Below are 15,434 nucleotides of genomic sequence, written 5' to 3' on the forward strand. Positions count from 1 at the left end.
CTAAAATTTATTTTTAAAAAGAGAATTCTGGCCGGGTGCAGTGGCTTGCGCCTGTAATCCCAGCACTTTGGGAGGCAGAGGCAGGCGGATCGCCTGATGTCAGGAGTTCGAGAATAAATAAATAAATAAGAATTCTGAGATAATTTAAGATGAAAAACAATTTGACAGTGACAAGAATATCCTGAGATCATGTGCAAAAATAGAGCCAATCTTCTCCCTAAACATTCTCTATCCTAGTTGTAATTAGGGCTAAATATCTCATTTCAAAATACCAGAATTTGTTTTATTTAAGCTCCTTTACATCAACAAAGTGATGTGGTGAAAATTTTTTGCATTAAAAAGTGGAAGTACTTTTTATTTCTTGAACATGTAACCTCTTTGAATAACACAGAAAACCGTTGTTTTCTATATGAGATTCCCATACTTTATGAAGAGAATATCAATGAGGAAGACATTTATCTCTATTTTATATAATTTTTAACATTATTTTCCTTTCAAAACAATTTTGGTAATTCTATTTTAATATTTGCCAAATAACGAAAAGTTCTTTTTTTTTTTTTCTTTTTGAGACACAGTCTTACTTTGTCACCCAGGATGAAGTGCAGTGGCACGATCTCAGCTCACTGCAACCTCTGCCTCCCGGTTCAAGCAATTCTTGTGCCTCAGCCTCCCGAGTAGCTGAGATTACAGGCGCATGCCACCACACCTGGCTAATTTTTGTATTTTTAGTAGAGACTGGGTTTCACCATGTTAGCCAGGCTGGTCTTGAACTCCTGACCTCAAATGATCCATCTCCCTCGGCCTCCCAAAGTGCTGGGATTACAGGAGTGAGACATGGTGCTCAGCCACCACAAAAAAGTTCTATGATACGGGATTCTAGCTCAGTGTTTCTATTGAAATAATTCAATGTACAAATCTGTTCCCCTGAACTTTGGGCAGGGTTCATAAATTTAAGAGTTCATTGCAATTACTTAGTTACTGCCCCTAGAGTCATAAAACACTCTTTTTTTTTTTTTTCCCCATGAAATGGAGTCTTGCTCTGTCACCCAGGCTGGAGTGCAGTGATGCAACCTCAGCTCACTGCAACCTCTGCCTCCTGGGTTGAAGCAATTCTCCTGCCTCAGCCTCCCAAGAAGCTGAGATTACAGGTGCCCACCACCACACCCAGCTAATTTTTGTATTTTTAGTAGAGATGGGGTTTCACCATGTTGGCCAGACTGGTCTCGAACTCCTGACCTCAGGTGATCCACCCACCTCCGCCTCCCACAGTGCTGAGATTACAGGCACGAGCCACCGTGCCCGGCCTCACAAAGCGTTCTGAACACCCTTAAAAACGATGTCTGAGCAAAATATTCTGCAATCTATCATGTCAAAATCAGATCCACCAATAACAGATGGTCTAGGACAGTATTTGTGATTTTACCTGTTTTATACTTGGAATGGCAGCTCCTACCAACTCCAGCCTGCCCTGTGCTTTGCCTGGGTACAAATGAGCTATAACTCTGTGGCCAGAACACTGAGCCTTCTGCAGGCCCATTGAGGTCCCAAGCATCTATCTACAGTGATTGTTTTGTTCATTGCAACTGCCAAGTTTCCCAGATTCAAGAAGGACACCCTGAGGGCTCATTAAGAGCACCATCAATATCAGGGATGCCACTTTACTTTTTGCCTAGTTGTTTTTTCAGGGTTTTAAATGTCCCTCTTTATACTTTTTTTTTTTTTTTTTTTTTACTCTGAGTGAAAGGATGTATGATTATCAGATATAGACTCACGTAGGGAAAAGAAATATAAGCAGAAAAACTACCTCACGAGATCTCTAAATTCCATCTGTAGCTCCACAAACAGTTCTGTATTTCTGACAATAAAATAACAAAACTGTGTTCCATTGGTATCCATTATTCCCAGTAAGTACACCATACTGCCTGCAATCTGAATTCTAATGGTGTCTCCTAATTAATAGTTGCAGGGACTGGGAGGATAAATCAAATAAAGCAATGGTTCTTCAGTTTTATGGATGTGACGTTAAACCTCAGAAATCAAATGATTTGTCCAACATTATACAATGAGGAAATGGTGGAGAAATACAAGTTTGCCCGACTCCAAAATCTGCATTCTCTATGTTACACCCTATGCTGCATCTAAAAATGTTCAGCCAGAATAAGTATATTAGTGCAGTTTTAATCTCATTCGACATTCTACGTGGTGGTTTGTCTTCTACTTTGACTGTTCTAGTCTATTGATTTTTTTTTTTTTTTGAGATGGAGTTTCATTCTTGTTGCTCAGGCTGGAGTGTAATGGCATGATCTCGGCTCACCACAACCTCCATCTCCCGGGTTCAAGTGATTCTCTTGCCTCAGCCTCCTGAGTAGCCGGGATTACAGGCATGGGCCACCATGCCCGGCTAATTTTGTATTTTTAGTAGAGACAGGGTTTCTCTATGTTGGTCAGGCTGGTAGTGAACTCCCAACCTCAGGTGATCCACCCACCTCGGCCTCCCAAAGTGCTGGGATTACAGGCTTGAGCCACCACACCCAGCCGTCTACAGCTTTTATTATTATTTTAAACTGGTTCAAATTAGCTTTAGAAATAGATCACATACATTTTATTTAAAAAATTGTTTAATATATTCTTAAAACAGGTTTTACAGTGTTGCCCAAACTAGTCTCAAACTCCTGGGCTCAAGTGATCCTCCCGCCTCGGCCTCCCAAAGTGCTGGGGTGACAGGCATAAGCCACTGCACCTGGCCAATAACATACATTTAAAAAAATAAACATAAAAGAGCTTCAGGGTACTACTATAGAAAGATGCTGTGTTATGAATGACCGTATTTCCAAACTAAAAGTTGAAATATGTAACCCTAGCAATATGACCAAAACTTGAGTAAACAGATATTAAACGAAATGGTCCCCCAAATTTTCTAGTTAGTGTAGGATGCATTATCCATTATACAGTATTGTTATTTGATTATTCAATTACTGGCACGCATGTATTTGAATGACTGTTAGAAAAGAGCAAAATACAAAACAAAAAACCCTGCCTCCCTTTGCTGCTATTCTAGTTCAAAGAACGAAGTTGTTAATTTGAATTATTCAATGAGTGAAAAAATTGGGATCACACCAGTTTCTGATGACTTGTTTTACTATTTGATTAAAAATAATGTTTAAACCCATAACAGTAAGAAAATGTTTCAAGTAATACATTTTGGACCAGCCGTTAAGGAAAGGCTGTCTAATTATACAATGAGCCCCCATCTCTTCGAAAGACCATTGTTCTGTCTTAATTAACACGAAGTAAAACAGTCCTAAAACAACAGGGCACATTCCCATTAGGATAAATTACTCAGACTTCAGCAAGGCAGCAAATAATTCCCTAGAGTAGAATCTGTCACTGCTTTTCCACCTGCACTATATCTATCTCTCAAAGGACTAGGCTAGAGCTGGGAACCTCCCTCTGGAAGGGGCATCTGTTTCGTATTGAATTTGCTCCATTTGTGGCCATGGGTGGAGGGTGCAGCAGATCCCCAGACGGTCAGCAGAAACACGGCTGGGATGGGACAGATCCTCAGCAGCTGTGGCTGCCTTCGAAGCACTTTTATCCTGCTCATTCTGGTCTCAAATCTTCCACGTGGTATTTCAGTCTGTTGTTGCTTAACTTAATATAGAGAAGAATGGGATGGACAGTCTCCAGAAAAATGCTATTTTCCTTTTTTCTTTTGAGACGCTGTCTCTCTCTGTCACCCAGGCTGGAGTACAGTGGCACCATCTCGGCTTACTGCAACCTCTGCCTCCCAGGTTCAAGCGATTCTCCTGCCTGAAACTCCCGAGTAGCTGGGATTACAGGCATGCACCACAATGCCCGGCTAATTTTTGTATTTTTAGTAGAGATGGGGTTTTGCCATGTCAGTCGGGCTGGTCTCGAACTCCGGACCTCAGGTGATCCACCCGCTTCAGCCTCCCAAAGTGCTGGAATTACAGGCATGAGCGAGCCACTGCACCTGGCCCAGAAAAATGCTATTTTCTTAACAGGATCCATAAACTGGGCATAGAGGCTAGTTAGGAGGCTGGGCTCTGGAGCTGGGCAGAGGTGGCTTTGCCTCTTAAAGGCAAATCACCTTGCCCCACTTCTTTCATCTCTCTCAGTCTCAATTTCCTCATCTGTAAAGTGGTAAACTCAGTGGCATCATCTCACAGGGTCAGTGCTCTATAGATGTTGGCTATTATGACCCACATATGAGTTGAGTCTGATGTCTCTGTGCACGTTAGAGAAACCCATTCCTCGAACATTTGCATCAGCTGTAGGATACCATGCAGAGCACATTTTTCTTTTCAGTGGGCCTCTGTGTGTTTGTGTGTGCTCTGCACCCTGTATTAGCAAGAACTAGCTAATTAGAAAAACCCCCCAAAATATCCTGTCTATTTCATACTGTCTATTCATCAGTAATGAAATCAGGTTTAAACCTAGAGCAATATCGGTATCTTTTTTTAGCCTATCTTCATTTGCTTATCATATTTCTTCCCCAATTACTTAACATCACAGATGGTGGGACAAATAACTTCTGTGCCCTCCAAGTAACTTTGGAGCTAAACACATTAACTGGCATTTGTCATGTAGTGGGGGAGGGGTGGGAACAAAGTGTTTAAAATTAATCAAAATAAAGATGGAATATTAATTCATGACTGAAGATAGTTACAATGCTAATGAAGCTCTGACTCGAATGAGTTCTTATTTATTTGTATTTATTTATTTGAGACAGGGTCTCGTTCTATCACCCAGGTTGTGCACCATCACGGCTCACTGCAGCCTCGACCTCCCAGGCTCAACTGATCCTTCCACCTCAGTGTCCTGAGTAACTGGGACTACAGGCATGTGCCACCATACCTGGCTAGTCTTTTTTTTGTTTTTTTTTTTTTGAGGGACAGGGTTTCACCATGTTGCCCAAGCTCGTCTGGAACTCCCGGGCTGAACCAATCTGCCCACTTTAGCCTCCCAAAGTGCTGGGATTACAGCCATGAGCCACTGTGCCCAGCCAAATTTTTATTTGTATTTAATTTATTTATGTATATTTTAGAGGTGGGAATCTTGCTGTTTCCAGGCTAGAGTGCACTGGCTATTCACAAGTGTGATCACAGAGCACTATAGCCTCAAACTCCTGAGCTCAAGGGATCCAAGCAACTGGGACTACAGGTGTTTGCCACCACACCTGGCTTTAAATTAATTAATTTTTTTTTTTTTTTTTGAGATGGAGTCTCGGTCTGTCGCCCAGGCTGGAGTGCAGTGGCACTATCTGGGCTCACTGCAAGCTCCGCCTCCCAGGTTCATGCCATTCTTCTGCCTCAGCCTCCGGAACAGCTGGGACTACAGGCGCCTGCCACCTCGCCTGGCTAATTTTTTTGTATTTTTTAGTAGAGACGGGGTTTCACTGTGTTAGCCAGGATGGTATCGATCTCCTGACCTCGTGATCCGCCCATCTCGGCCTCCCAAAGTGCTGGGATTACAGGCTTGAGCCACCGCGCCCGGCCTAAATTAATATTTATTCATTTATTTATTTAGTGGGGTTTTTGTTTGTTTTTGTTTCTGCCAAGTGCACAGTATGATAAGTGAATTTTTAGAGAATTTGTTCTAGGCCTGATGCAGTGGCTCACACCTATAATCCCAGCACTTTGGGAAGCCGAAGCGAGAGGATCAGTTGAGCCCAGGAGTCTGAGACCAGCCTGGGTAACATGTTGGGACCTGCCTCTCTGTCTCTTTATATATATAAAAGAATCTTTTCTATAAAGAAATATAATACATGATGACCACATAGTATAACTGGAGGCCCAAGGCAAAGAGTAGAGAAAAATCTACCTTTTTCTTGGCTCACTGCAACCTCCGCCTCTGGGTTCAAGCAATTCCCCTCCCAAGTAGCTGGTATTACAGGCATGCGCCACCACACCAGGCTAATTTGTGTATTTTTAGTAGAGATGGGGTTTCACCATGTTGGCCAGGCTGGTCTTGAACTGCTGACCTCAGCTCATCTGCCCATCTGGGCCTCCCAAAGTGCTGGGATTACAGGCGTGAGCCACCCGGCCAACTGTAGGGACTTCTATAACCCATAAAAGGAAATAGAATCTGAATCCCTTGTTTTTACATTGTCTCCACACTCTGAGGGCTAGTCGTTTTTGGGGTTTTTTGTTTGTTTGTTTTTGTTTTTTTTGAGTCAGGGTCTGGTTCTGTCACCTAGGCTGAAAAGCAGTGGGGCGATCTCAGCTCACAGCAACCTCCGTCTCCTGTGCTCAAACCATCCTCCCACCTCAACCTCCTGAGTAGCTGGGATCATAGGCATGTGCCACCACCCCCGGCTGATTTTTGTATTTTTTTGGTAGAGATGGGGTTTCACCATGTTGCCCAGGCTGGTCTCGAACTCCTGGACTTGAGTGATCCACCTGCCTCGGCCTCCCAAAGTGCTGGGATTACAGGCATGAGTCATTGTGCCTGGCAGGGCTAGTAGTCTTCATGAAACTTCATGTGGGAGTAGAATGTTTCTTGATCTGAGAAGATTTTCCCACAGATGCTGCATGAGCAGCCTTCATCCTCCTTGTGTGAACGCCGGACATGGCTGTCATGGGCAGCATGGGATGCAAAAGATTTACCACAGTACTTGCATTTGAAGGGCTTCTCCCCGGAGTGCTGCCTGATATGTGTGCGGAGTATGCTGGAGGCAGTGAACCTCTGCAGAGAACAGAAACACAGAGTACAAGAAAAAGTCAACTTCCATGAGCTGGACAACCAATTAAACTAAGGCGTTAATTTCATTGTTGCTCATCCTTACAGACAAACCTTGAGTTTTAAGGACAAAGAGCACTTCTGGTCATCAGCAGTAGCCTTAATCAGAAAGGACTCCACTGACGTGTCCTTCTGGCTGGTTTTGAGAAGCACTGGATGTTAGAACAGTGGTTCTTCAGTGGATAGATTATCTGGAGGTCCAGTTTTTAAAAAAGCAGATTGCTGGCTGGGTGCAGTGGTTCATGCTTGTAATCCCAGAACTTTGGGAGGCCAAGGTGGGTAGATCACCTGAGGTCAGGAGTTCGAGACCAGCCTGGCCAACATGATGAAACCCCATCTCTACTAAAAATACAAAAATTAGCCGAGCATGGTAGCATGCACTTGTAATCCCAGCTACTTGGGAGGCTGAGATGGGAGAATTTCTTGAACCCAGGAGGCGGAGGTTGCAGTGAGCAGTTATTGAGCCACCGTACTCCAGCATGGGTAACAGAGTGAGACTCTGTATTTAAAAAAAAAAGCAGATTGCCAGCCTGGGCAACATAGCAAGACCTCACCTCTACAAAAAGTAAAAAAAATTAGCTGGGCGCGGTGGCTCACGCCTGTAATCCCAGCACTTTGGGAGGCCGAGAGGGGCGGATCACAAGGTCAGGTGATGGAGACCACGGTGAAACCCCATCTCTACTAAAAATACAGAAAATTAGCAGGGCGCGGTGGCGGGCGCCTGTAGTCCCAGCTACTCAGGAGGCTGAGACAGGAGAATGGTGTGAACCCAGGAGGTGGAGCTTGCAGTGAGCCGAGATCGCGCCACTGCACTCCAGCCTGGGTGGGAGACAGAGCGAGACTCCGTTTCAAAAAAAAAAAAAAAAAAAGTAAAAAAATTACCTAGGCATGGTGGCATGCACCTATGGTCCCAGCTATTTGGAAAGCTGAGGTGGGAGGATAACTTGAGCCCAGAAGGTCGAGGCTGCAGTAAGTTATGATGGCACCACTGCACTCCAGCCTGGGTAACAAAGCAAGACTCTCTCTTTAAAAAAAAAAAAAAAAAAAAAAAAAAGACTGGGCACAGTGGCTCAAGCCTGTAATTCCAGCACTTTGGGAGGCCGAGACGGGTGGATCACGAGGTCAGGAGATAGAGACCATCCTGGCTAACACGGTGAAATCCTGTCTCTACTAAAAAATACAAAAAACTAGCCGGGGGAGGTGGTGGGCACCTGCAGTCCCAGCTACTCAGGAGGCTGAGGCAGGAGAATGGTGTGAACCCGGGAGGCGGAGCTTGCAGTAAACTGAGATCCGGTCACTGCACTCCAGCGTGGGCGACAGAGCGAGACTCCGTCTCAAAAAAAAAAAAAAAAAAAAAAAAGAGCAGATTGCCAACCCTACCTAAGAGAGTGTGACCCCAAAAATCTGACATGAGACCCAGGAGCCTGCATTTAAACAAGCAATTCTGATATGGGTCCTAGGATCATACTTCAGGACAAACCTCATTACAGAAGGAGAAGCTAATATCGACCAGAAGCTAATATCGGCTAGTGTCTGCATAAGTCAGTGCCTTACTGGTTTTCTTCTTCTTCTTTTTAATTTAAACTTTTTGAGATGGTTTGTAGGTTTGTGTTATTTGTTTGTCTGTTTTGAGACAGAATCTCACTCCATCACCCATGTCGGAGTGCAGTGGCGCGATCTCGGCTCACTCAACCTCCACCTCCCAGGTTCAAGCGATTCTAGTGCCTCAGCCTCCCAAGTAGCTGGAATTATAGGTGCACCACCATGCCCAGCTAATTTTTGTATTTTTAGTAGAGATGGTATTTCTCCATGTTGGCTGGTTTCAAACTCCTGACCTCAGGGTGATCCATCCACCTTGGCCTCCCAAATTGCTGGAATTAAAGGTGTAAGCCACTGTGCCCGGCTCAGCGGTGTTTTTCTATGCCAATTATTTTCATTCTATTGACACACACTTTGGAGGTATTAGTTGCCCTAATCTGGTAGACTCATGTTTTTATTCATTTTGAGAGGCTTAGAAGTAGCTGTAGGACAGCCTCTACTTCTTTTGCGGCTTTATTGTAAAAAGTAAATGACTCAGTGACAGAAACATAAGCTATACCAGTGCTTTCCAACAGGACTTTCTGCAATAATGAGAATATTCTGAACCCACGCTGTCCAGCTTGGGAATCACTAGCCACATGGAGCCACTGAGCACGTAAAATGTGGCTAATGCAACCTAGGAACTGAATTTTTCAACTTTACTTCGTCTTTACTAATTGAAATAGCCACATATGATTAACCGCTAACTGCACATTGGACAGCACAGAGCTATTTTGGTGTAGTATGTCTAAAGCGTGGTCAACCTATTGTTTCTATTATAGCAACGTCTAACCACATGACTCATTTGTTTTTACAACTCTGTATTCTGTGTAACATAGACTAGATGCCGCTTCTGCAATGCTCCTATAGAAAATTACATCAGTAGCATCCTTCACAGATTAAAGTAGTAATAGTATCAGTTAACATTCCAGTACTACTTTTTATGTTGTGCCAGGCACTGTTACAAGAGTTTCATATATTTTACTGATGTTATCCAACAACTTGGTAAAGACTAATCTCCCCAGTTTATCAATGTGGAAACTAGCAGGAGTTCATGGATTTGCTCAGGGTGGCACAGCTAGGTAAGCACCAGAGGCAGGACTTGAAACTTGGCCAAGTTTGTGCTCTTAAATACTACGAAATAGTGAGTTTTTTTTTTTTTTTTTAGATGGTGTTTCACTCTGTCACTAAGGCTGGAGTGCAGTAGCATGATCTTGGCTCACTGCAACCTCTACCTTCGGGTTCAAGTGATTCTCCTGCCTCAGCCTCCCAAGTAGCTGGGATTACAGGCATGTGCCACCATGCCCAGCTAAGTTTTGTATTTTTAGTAGAGATGGGGTTTTGCCATGTTAGCCAGAATGGTCTCGAACTCCCTATCTCAAGCCGCCTGCCCGACTCGGCCTCCCAAAATGCTAGGATTTCAGGCTTGAGCCACCGCCCCCCCGCCCCTTGTTTTTTTTGAGAGAGTGTCTCATTCTGTCACCCAAGCTGGAGTGTGCAGTGGTGCAATCTCAGCTCACTGCAACCTCCACTTCCTGGGCTCAAGCAATTCTCCAGCCTCAGCCTCCCAAGTAGCTGGGACTACAGGCATGAGCCACCAATGCACGGAAAATTTGATTATAAGCGTGAGCAACCACACCTGGCTAGTGCTTTTAAATACTATGTAATAGGTCATCAGGTCTCCATAAATTTGGAATGTATTTTACTACATGTACCCTAAATGCCAGCTTGGCAATAGGAGGTTGGTTATATTTGACCATCTTTAGCAAAGTCGAGCATATTTAGGGGTGGAAATGAGGACTGTGCTGATACTTGACTAACATTTACCAAGAACTCATTAAGCCAGGCTTTGTTTCAAGTTCTTATACATAGACACCCAAGCAGAGCTCAGGACACATCCCTTAGTAAGAGGTTCCATTTACCTTAGTACAATACACACACTGGTATGGTCTGTCTCCAGAGTGGACTCGCATGTGTTTGTTAAGGCTGGAAGACTGAGAGAAACATTTCCCACATGTAGAACACTGAGGTGAAAAAGAAAAATATAGTTGAAATCACACCTTCCTCTAACAAGTCCATTTCAATCTTGCATTTACCTGGGGTTAGAGAAGAACTCTTTTTCAAAAAAATATTTTTTTTTTTTTTTTTGAGACAGCATCAATTTGTTACCCAGGCTGGACTGCAGTGGCACAATCACAGCTCGCTGCAGCCTGGAACTCCCAGGCTCAAGCAATCCTCCCACCTCAGCCTCCTGAGTAACTGGGACTACAGGTGGGCGCCACTAAGCCAGCTAACTTTTTTTTTTGAGATGGAGTCTCGCTCTGTCATCCAGGCTGGAGTGCAGTGGCGCGATCTCGGCTCACTGCAAGCTCCACCTCCCGGGTTCACGCCATTCTCCTGCCTCAGCCTCCTGAGTAGCTGGGACTACAGGCGCCCGCCACCGCGCCCGGCTAGTTATTTTTTGTATTTTTAGTAGAGATGGGGTTTCACGGTGTTAGCCAGGATGGTCTCCATCTCTTGACCTTGTGATCCACCCGCCTCGGCCTCCCAAAGTGCTAGGATTACAGGCGTGAGCCACTGCGCCCGGCCCAGCTAACTTAAAAATTTTTTTTTGCAGAGATGAAGTCTCACTATGTTGCCCAGCCTTGACTTGAACTCTAACAGATCCTCCTGCCTTGGCATCCCAAAGTGCTAGGATTATAGCCGTGAGCCACGGCACCTGACCTGAGAGAACTCTTGCTTCAGATGTGGAATGTGGGAACTGAACAAGTTTGTGGTGTATGGCAGAGGCCTGAATTAGTCCTGCTCTCTCAACAGGTAGCTGCGTGACTATAGCACATCAGTTAAATTTGGAATCTTAGTTTTCCGATCTTGCTCATGGGCAAAATACCTGCTCTGCCTTCCTCACAGCGCTATGAGTAAACTACAAGCACTGTACAATTAACTCAACAATTATCTATGATTTACAGAGTACCTACTATGTGCTCCACACTGCTAGAAACCAGGAGCTAGAAGTCAAGGAGGGGTGGCAATGAACATGTAAGCCACCATGGCAAGGCACGGTAGCAGATGATCTGAGACATGTTGAACTTTCATGAAGAGGTTAATATTTTGTACACACGCTGTGAATAATTAATGTTGTTTCTCCAAAGTCTTGACCTTGGCAACTCCTCTCGAAACTGTCTCAGGAATTTCACACCAGGTGAAGTAAACTACCAGAGAGGTGCAAGCACCGGAGGGGTTGCCAGGGATAAAGCAGAAGGCCTTTGGTTTTGACATCACTTTTAAGGAAATTATGTTTACTAAAGAGAAAAAACTATTTTCCTCTGAGAAAGGTTTCCGAGCTTTCACATCCTTTTCCCAGGCATGCTTAGGCGCAGAGGAGAGAGCAGATCTATTTATTTATTTATTTATTTATTTATTTATTTATTTATATTTTTGAGGCAGAGCCTCACTCTGTTGCCCAGGCTGGAGTGCCATAGCACGATCTCAGCCCACCGCAACCTCCGCCTCCTAGGTTTAAGCAATTCTGGCGTCTCAGCCTCTCGAGTGGCTGGGACCACAGGTGCGCACCAAGTGCCCATCTCTACAAAAAATACAAAAAATTAGCTGAGCACGGTGGCACGTACTTATAGCCTCAGCTCAGCTACTTGGGAGGCTGAGGTGGGGGGATTGTTTGAACCTAGGAGGTGGAGGTTGCAGTGAACTGAGATCATGCCATTGTACTCCAGCCTGGGCAACAGAGCAAGACTCTGTCTCAAAAAAAAAAAAAAATTTGTTCTCCACTCTACTGTAAGAGCACCTCATCTGTTGAAGAGTAAGCTATCATCTCACTATCACCAGCTTCCTCATCAGTCCTGTCATCTACTGACCTCCTGGTCGACAGTCCTCCAATTTCAAAGAGAGCAAGCATTCTATACATCTTCCATAATCTGGTTTTTGCTTGATAAGACAAATTTTTTTTTTTTTGAGATGGAGTCTCACTCTTGCCACCCAGACTGGAGTGCAACGACAGTCTCCGCTCACTGCAACCTCTGCCTCTAGGGTTCAAGCAATTCTCCTGCCTCAGCCTCTAGAGTAGCTGGGACTACAGGTGCTCGCCACCACACCCGGCGAATGTTTTTATATTTTTAGTAGAGACGGGGTTTCACCATGTTGGCCAGGCTGGTCTCGAACTCCTGACCTCGGGTGATCTGCCCAACTTGGCCTCCCAAAGTGCTGAGATTACAGACGTGAGCCGCTGCGCCTGGCCAGTAAGCCATCATTTATATAATTAGTTTTGTGTTGATGAACATGCAGTCTCAAACTTTTCACTATCAGAATACTGGATAGTTTTCACTTTTGTCAAGTCTAATAAGCGAGAAATACCTTCACCATCCTGACATTTTAAAATCCTTTTAGAATTACACAAATACATGATAATTGTAAATGTATTCAAATTTTATAGTATAACAAATATATAGTATATATACACTATATATACTATATATACAAATAATATAGTAATTAAACATGACTTTTCCAGAAGCTTAGGAAGGAAGGAAGAAATAAGGACAATTTTATGATGATTACTCTCAATTTTCAAAACAGGAAAATGGGCTCAAGATCATAGCTGCCTGAGGTAGTTCTGACAAGGCCAACAGTCAAGCAAGAATACATCTGTGTCCTGTGCCTGGCCGGGCGCCGTGGCTCACACCTGTAATTCCAGCACTTTGGGAGGCTGAGGCAGGAGGATCACGAGATCAAGAGATGGAGACCATCCTGGTTAACATGGTGAAACCCTGTCTCTACTAAAAAAAAAAATACAAAAAATGAGCCGGGCGTGGTGGTTGGCGCCTGTGGTCCCAGCTACTAGGGAGGCCGAGACAGGAGAATGGCGTGAACCCGGGAGGCGGAGCTTGCAGTGAGCCGAGATCGCGCCACTGCACTCCAGCCTGGGCGACAGAGGAGACTCCGTCTCAAAAAAAAAAAAAAGGAATACATCTGTGCCCAAGCCTTGTCCTCCTTTTAATTAAGCCTAAGGGTATATTTGTACTTTTTTGCACCAAGCCTAGCAGAGCATCCAGGTATCTGGAATGGCTCCCTAATGTCATTACTGCTTTTCTGTCTTACAAAATCCTCGGCCTGCGGTAGAGGCCTTCCGCTCTTTGGAAGCACCATGCCTTCGCTTCCTCCTCATCTATACCCGTCAACACACTTGCACAGATATGGAACAGGTGCACTTCCCCAGGAGCACATGCCAGATTCTTTCTTGCCTGGAACGGCTAGATCCTTTTTCCCTGCCCAACTAACCCTGCCACCAGTATAAACCAGATACCCCATTTGTCCTCCTATACTTGGCTCAAGGCCACTTCTGTGCATCTTTCATAATCCACGTGTCCAGGTGGCCGTGGACACTCCTTCTTCCATGTTCCTCCCTCTGCTGGTACATGCATCCTAACACGTGTGTATCGCTGTGCCTCTGCACGCATGCCTGTTGGGTAATACTATCCTCTCCTCCTTCAGAAAGGGTGTCCGTGGGCAGCACAGCCATGCAGCTAGCACCTACAAGGCAACTCCCCGTGTTCAGGAGCTTGGGAATGGAGAGAGAACGTGATGGCGGGTCCTGTGTCCTCCTAATACTCACCTTGTGAGGCCGGTGCTTCTCATGAACATGAAGAATGTGGATCCGAAGCCTGTCCCGCTTCTCAAAGGACCGTTTGCAGAGAGAACAGGGAAATTTCCTATCGCCCTTGTCCACACAGGGGGTGTACTTGAGGTGCTTATCTCTGTAATATTTGTAGGTAAATACCTTCCCACATCTTTCACATCTGTAGCCTTCTGCAGACTCTGTCAAACATAGCAAACACAATGTCTCTTCAGTTACTTTCCTCCCTAGTTCCTTCAAGAGGATATTTTATTTGTTTGTTTGTTTGTTTGTTTATTTATTTATTTTTAGCCAATAGTTCTTTTGGCTACTTAAAGAGGAATTTTCTTTTTTTTTGAGACAGACTCTTGCTCTGTTGCCCAGTCTGTAGTGCAGTGGCACAATTTTGGCTCACTGCAACCTCTGCCTCCCAGGTTCCAGCGATTCTCCTGCCTCAGCCTCCCAAGTAGCTGGGATCACAGGTGCCTGCCACCACGCCTGGCTAATTTCTGTATTTTTAGTAGAAACAGAGTTTCACCATGTTGGCAAGGCTGGTCTCAAACTCCTGACCTCAGGTGATCCTCCTCCCTTGGCCTCCCAGAGTGCTAGGATTACATGCGTGAGCCACTGTGCCTGGCCAAGATAATCTTTTTTTTTTTTTTTTTTCTCTTTTGACGTGGAGGCTCGCTCTGTTGCCCAGGCTGGAGTGCAGTGGCCGGATCTCAGCTCACTGCAAGTTCCGCCTCCCGGGTTCATGCCATTCTCCTGCCTCAGTCTCCCGAGTAGCTGGGACTATAGGCGCCCACCACCTCGCCTGGCTAGTTTTTTGTATTTTTTTAAGTAGAAACAGGGTTTCACCACGTTAGCCAGGATGGTCTCGATCTCCTGACCTCTTGATCCACCCGTCTCAGCCTCCCAAAGTGCTGGGATTACAGGCTTGAGCCACCGCGCCAGGCCTATTTTTTTTTTTTGAGACAGTCTTGCTCTGTTGCCCAGGCTGGAGTGCAATGGTGCGATCTTGGCTCACTGCAACCTCCACAAGTGATTCTCCTGTTTCAGCCTCCCGAGTAGCTGGGATTACAGGCATGCGCCACCACACTCTGCTAATTTTTTGTATTTTTAGTAGAGATGGGGTTTCACCATGTTGGCCAGACTGGTCGTGAACTCCTGACCTCAGGTGACCCACCCACCTTGGCCTCCCAAAGTGTTCGGGTTACAGGCATGAGCCACCATGCCCAGCCTGTTGACTTTTATTTCAAAAAGAGTTGGTACATTTCGGGAAGTGACCAACAGGTCTTGGTTTGGTGCTAAGTACGAGACAACTTAGAGCTCCATAGATCACAGAGAATCCCAACCATTTTTGCCTCCATTCCTATCTTTACCTACATTCCCACACCCACACCACCCACCAAAACACTTCTGGTCCCAAGCGTTTCAGAAAAAGGATACTCAACCTGTATGCAGATAT

The 15,434-nt window shown here is 44.9% G+C and overlaps 1 protein-coding gene across 1 annotated transcript in view; it reads right to left on the bottom strand.

Moving 5' to 3' along the window:
* Window positions 1–5,629: 5,629 nt before the first annotated feature.
* The window catches only part of PRDM14 (PR domain containing 14), a 25,621-nt gene continuing 15,816 nt past the window's right edge, over window positions 5,630–15,434 (bottom strand). Inside the window, exons 5-7 of the mRNA XM_011976500.1 lie at window positions 13,967–14,169; window positions 10,263–10,364; window positions 5,630–6,708 (exon numbers count right to left, since the gene is read on the bottom strand). Of these exons, the coding sequence (XP_011831890.1) occupies window positions 6,481–6,708; window positions 10,263–10,364; window positions 13,967–14,169 (533 nt within the window). The 3' untranslated portion in view covers window positions 5,630–6,480. The remainder of the gene's footprint in view (window positions 6,709–10,262; window positions 10,365–13,966; window positions 14,170–15,434) is intronic.

The sequence above is a fragment of the Mandrillus leucophaeus genome, unplaced genomic scaffold (assembly GCF_000951045.1).
Source record: "Mandrillus leucophaeus isolate KB7577 unplaced genomic scaffold, Mleu.le_1.0 Scaffold167, whole genome shotgun sequence".
Lineage (NCBI taxonomy): Eukaryota > Metazoa > Chordata > Mammalia > Primates > Cercopithecidae > Mandrillus > Mandrillus leucophaeus.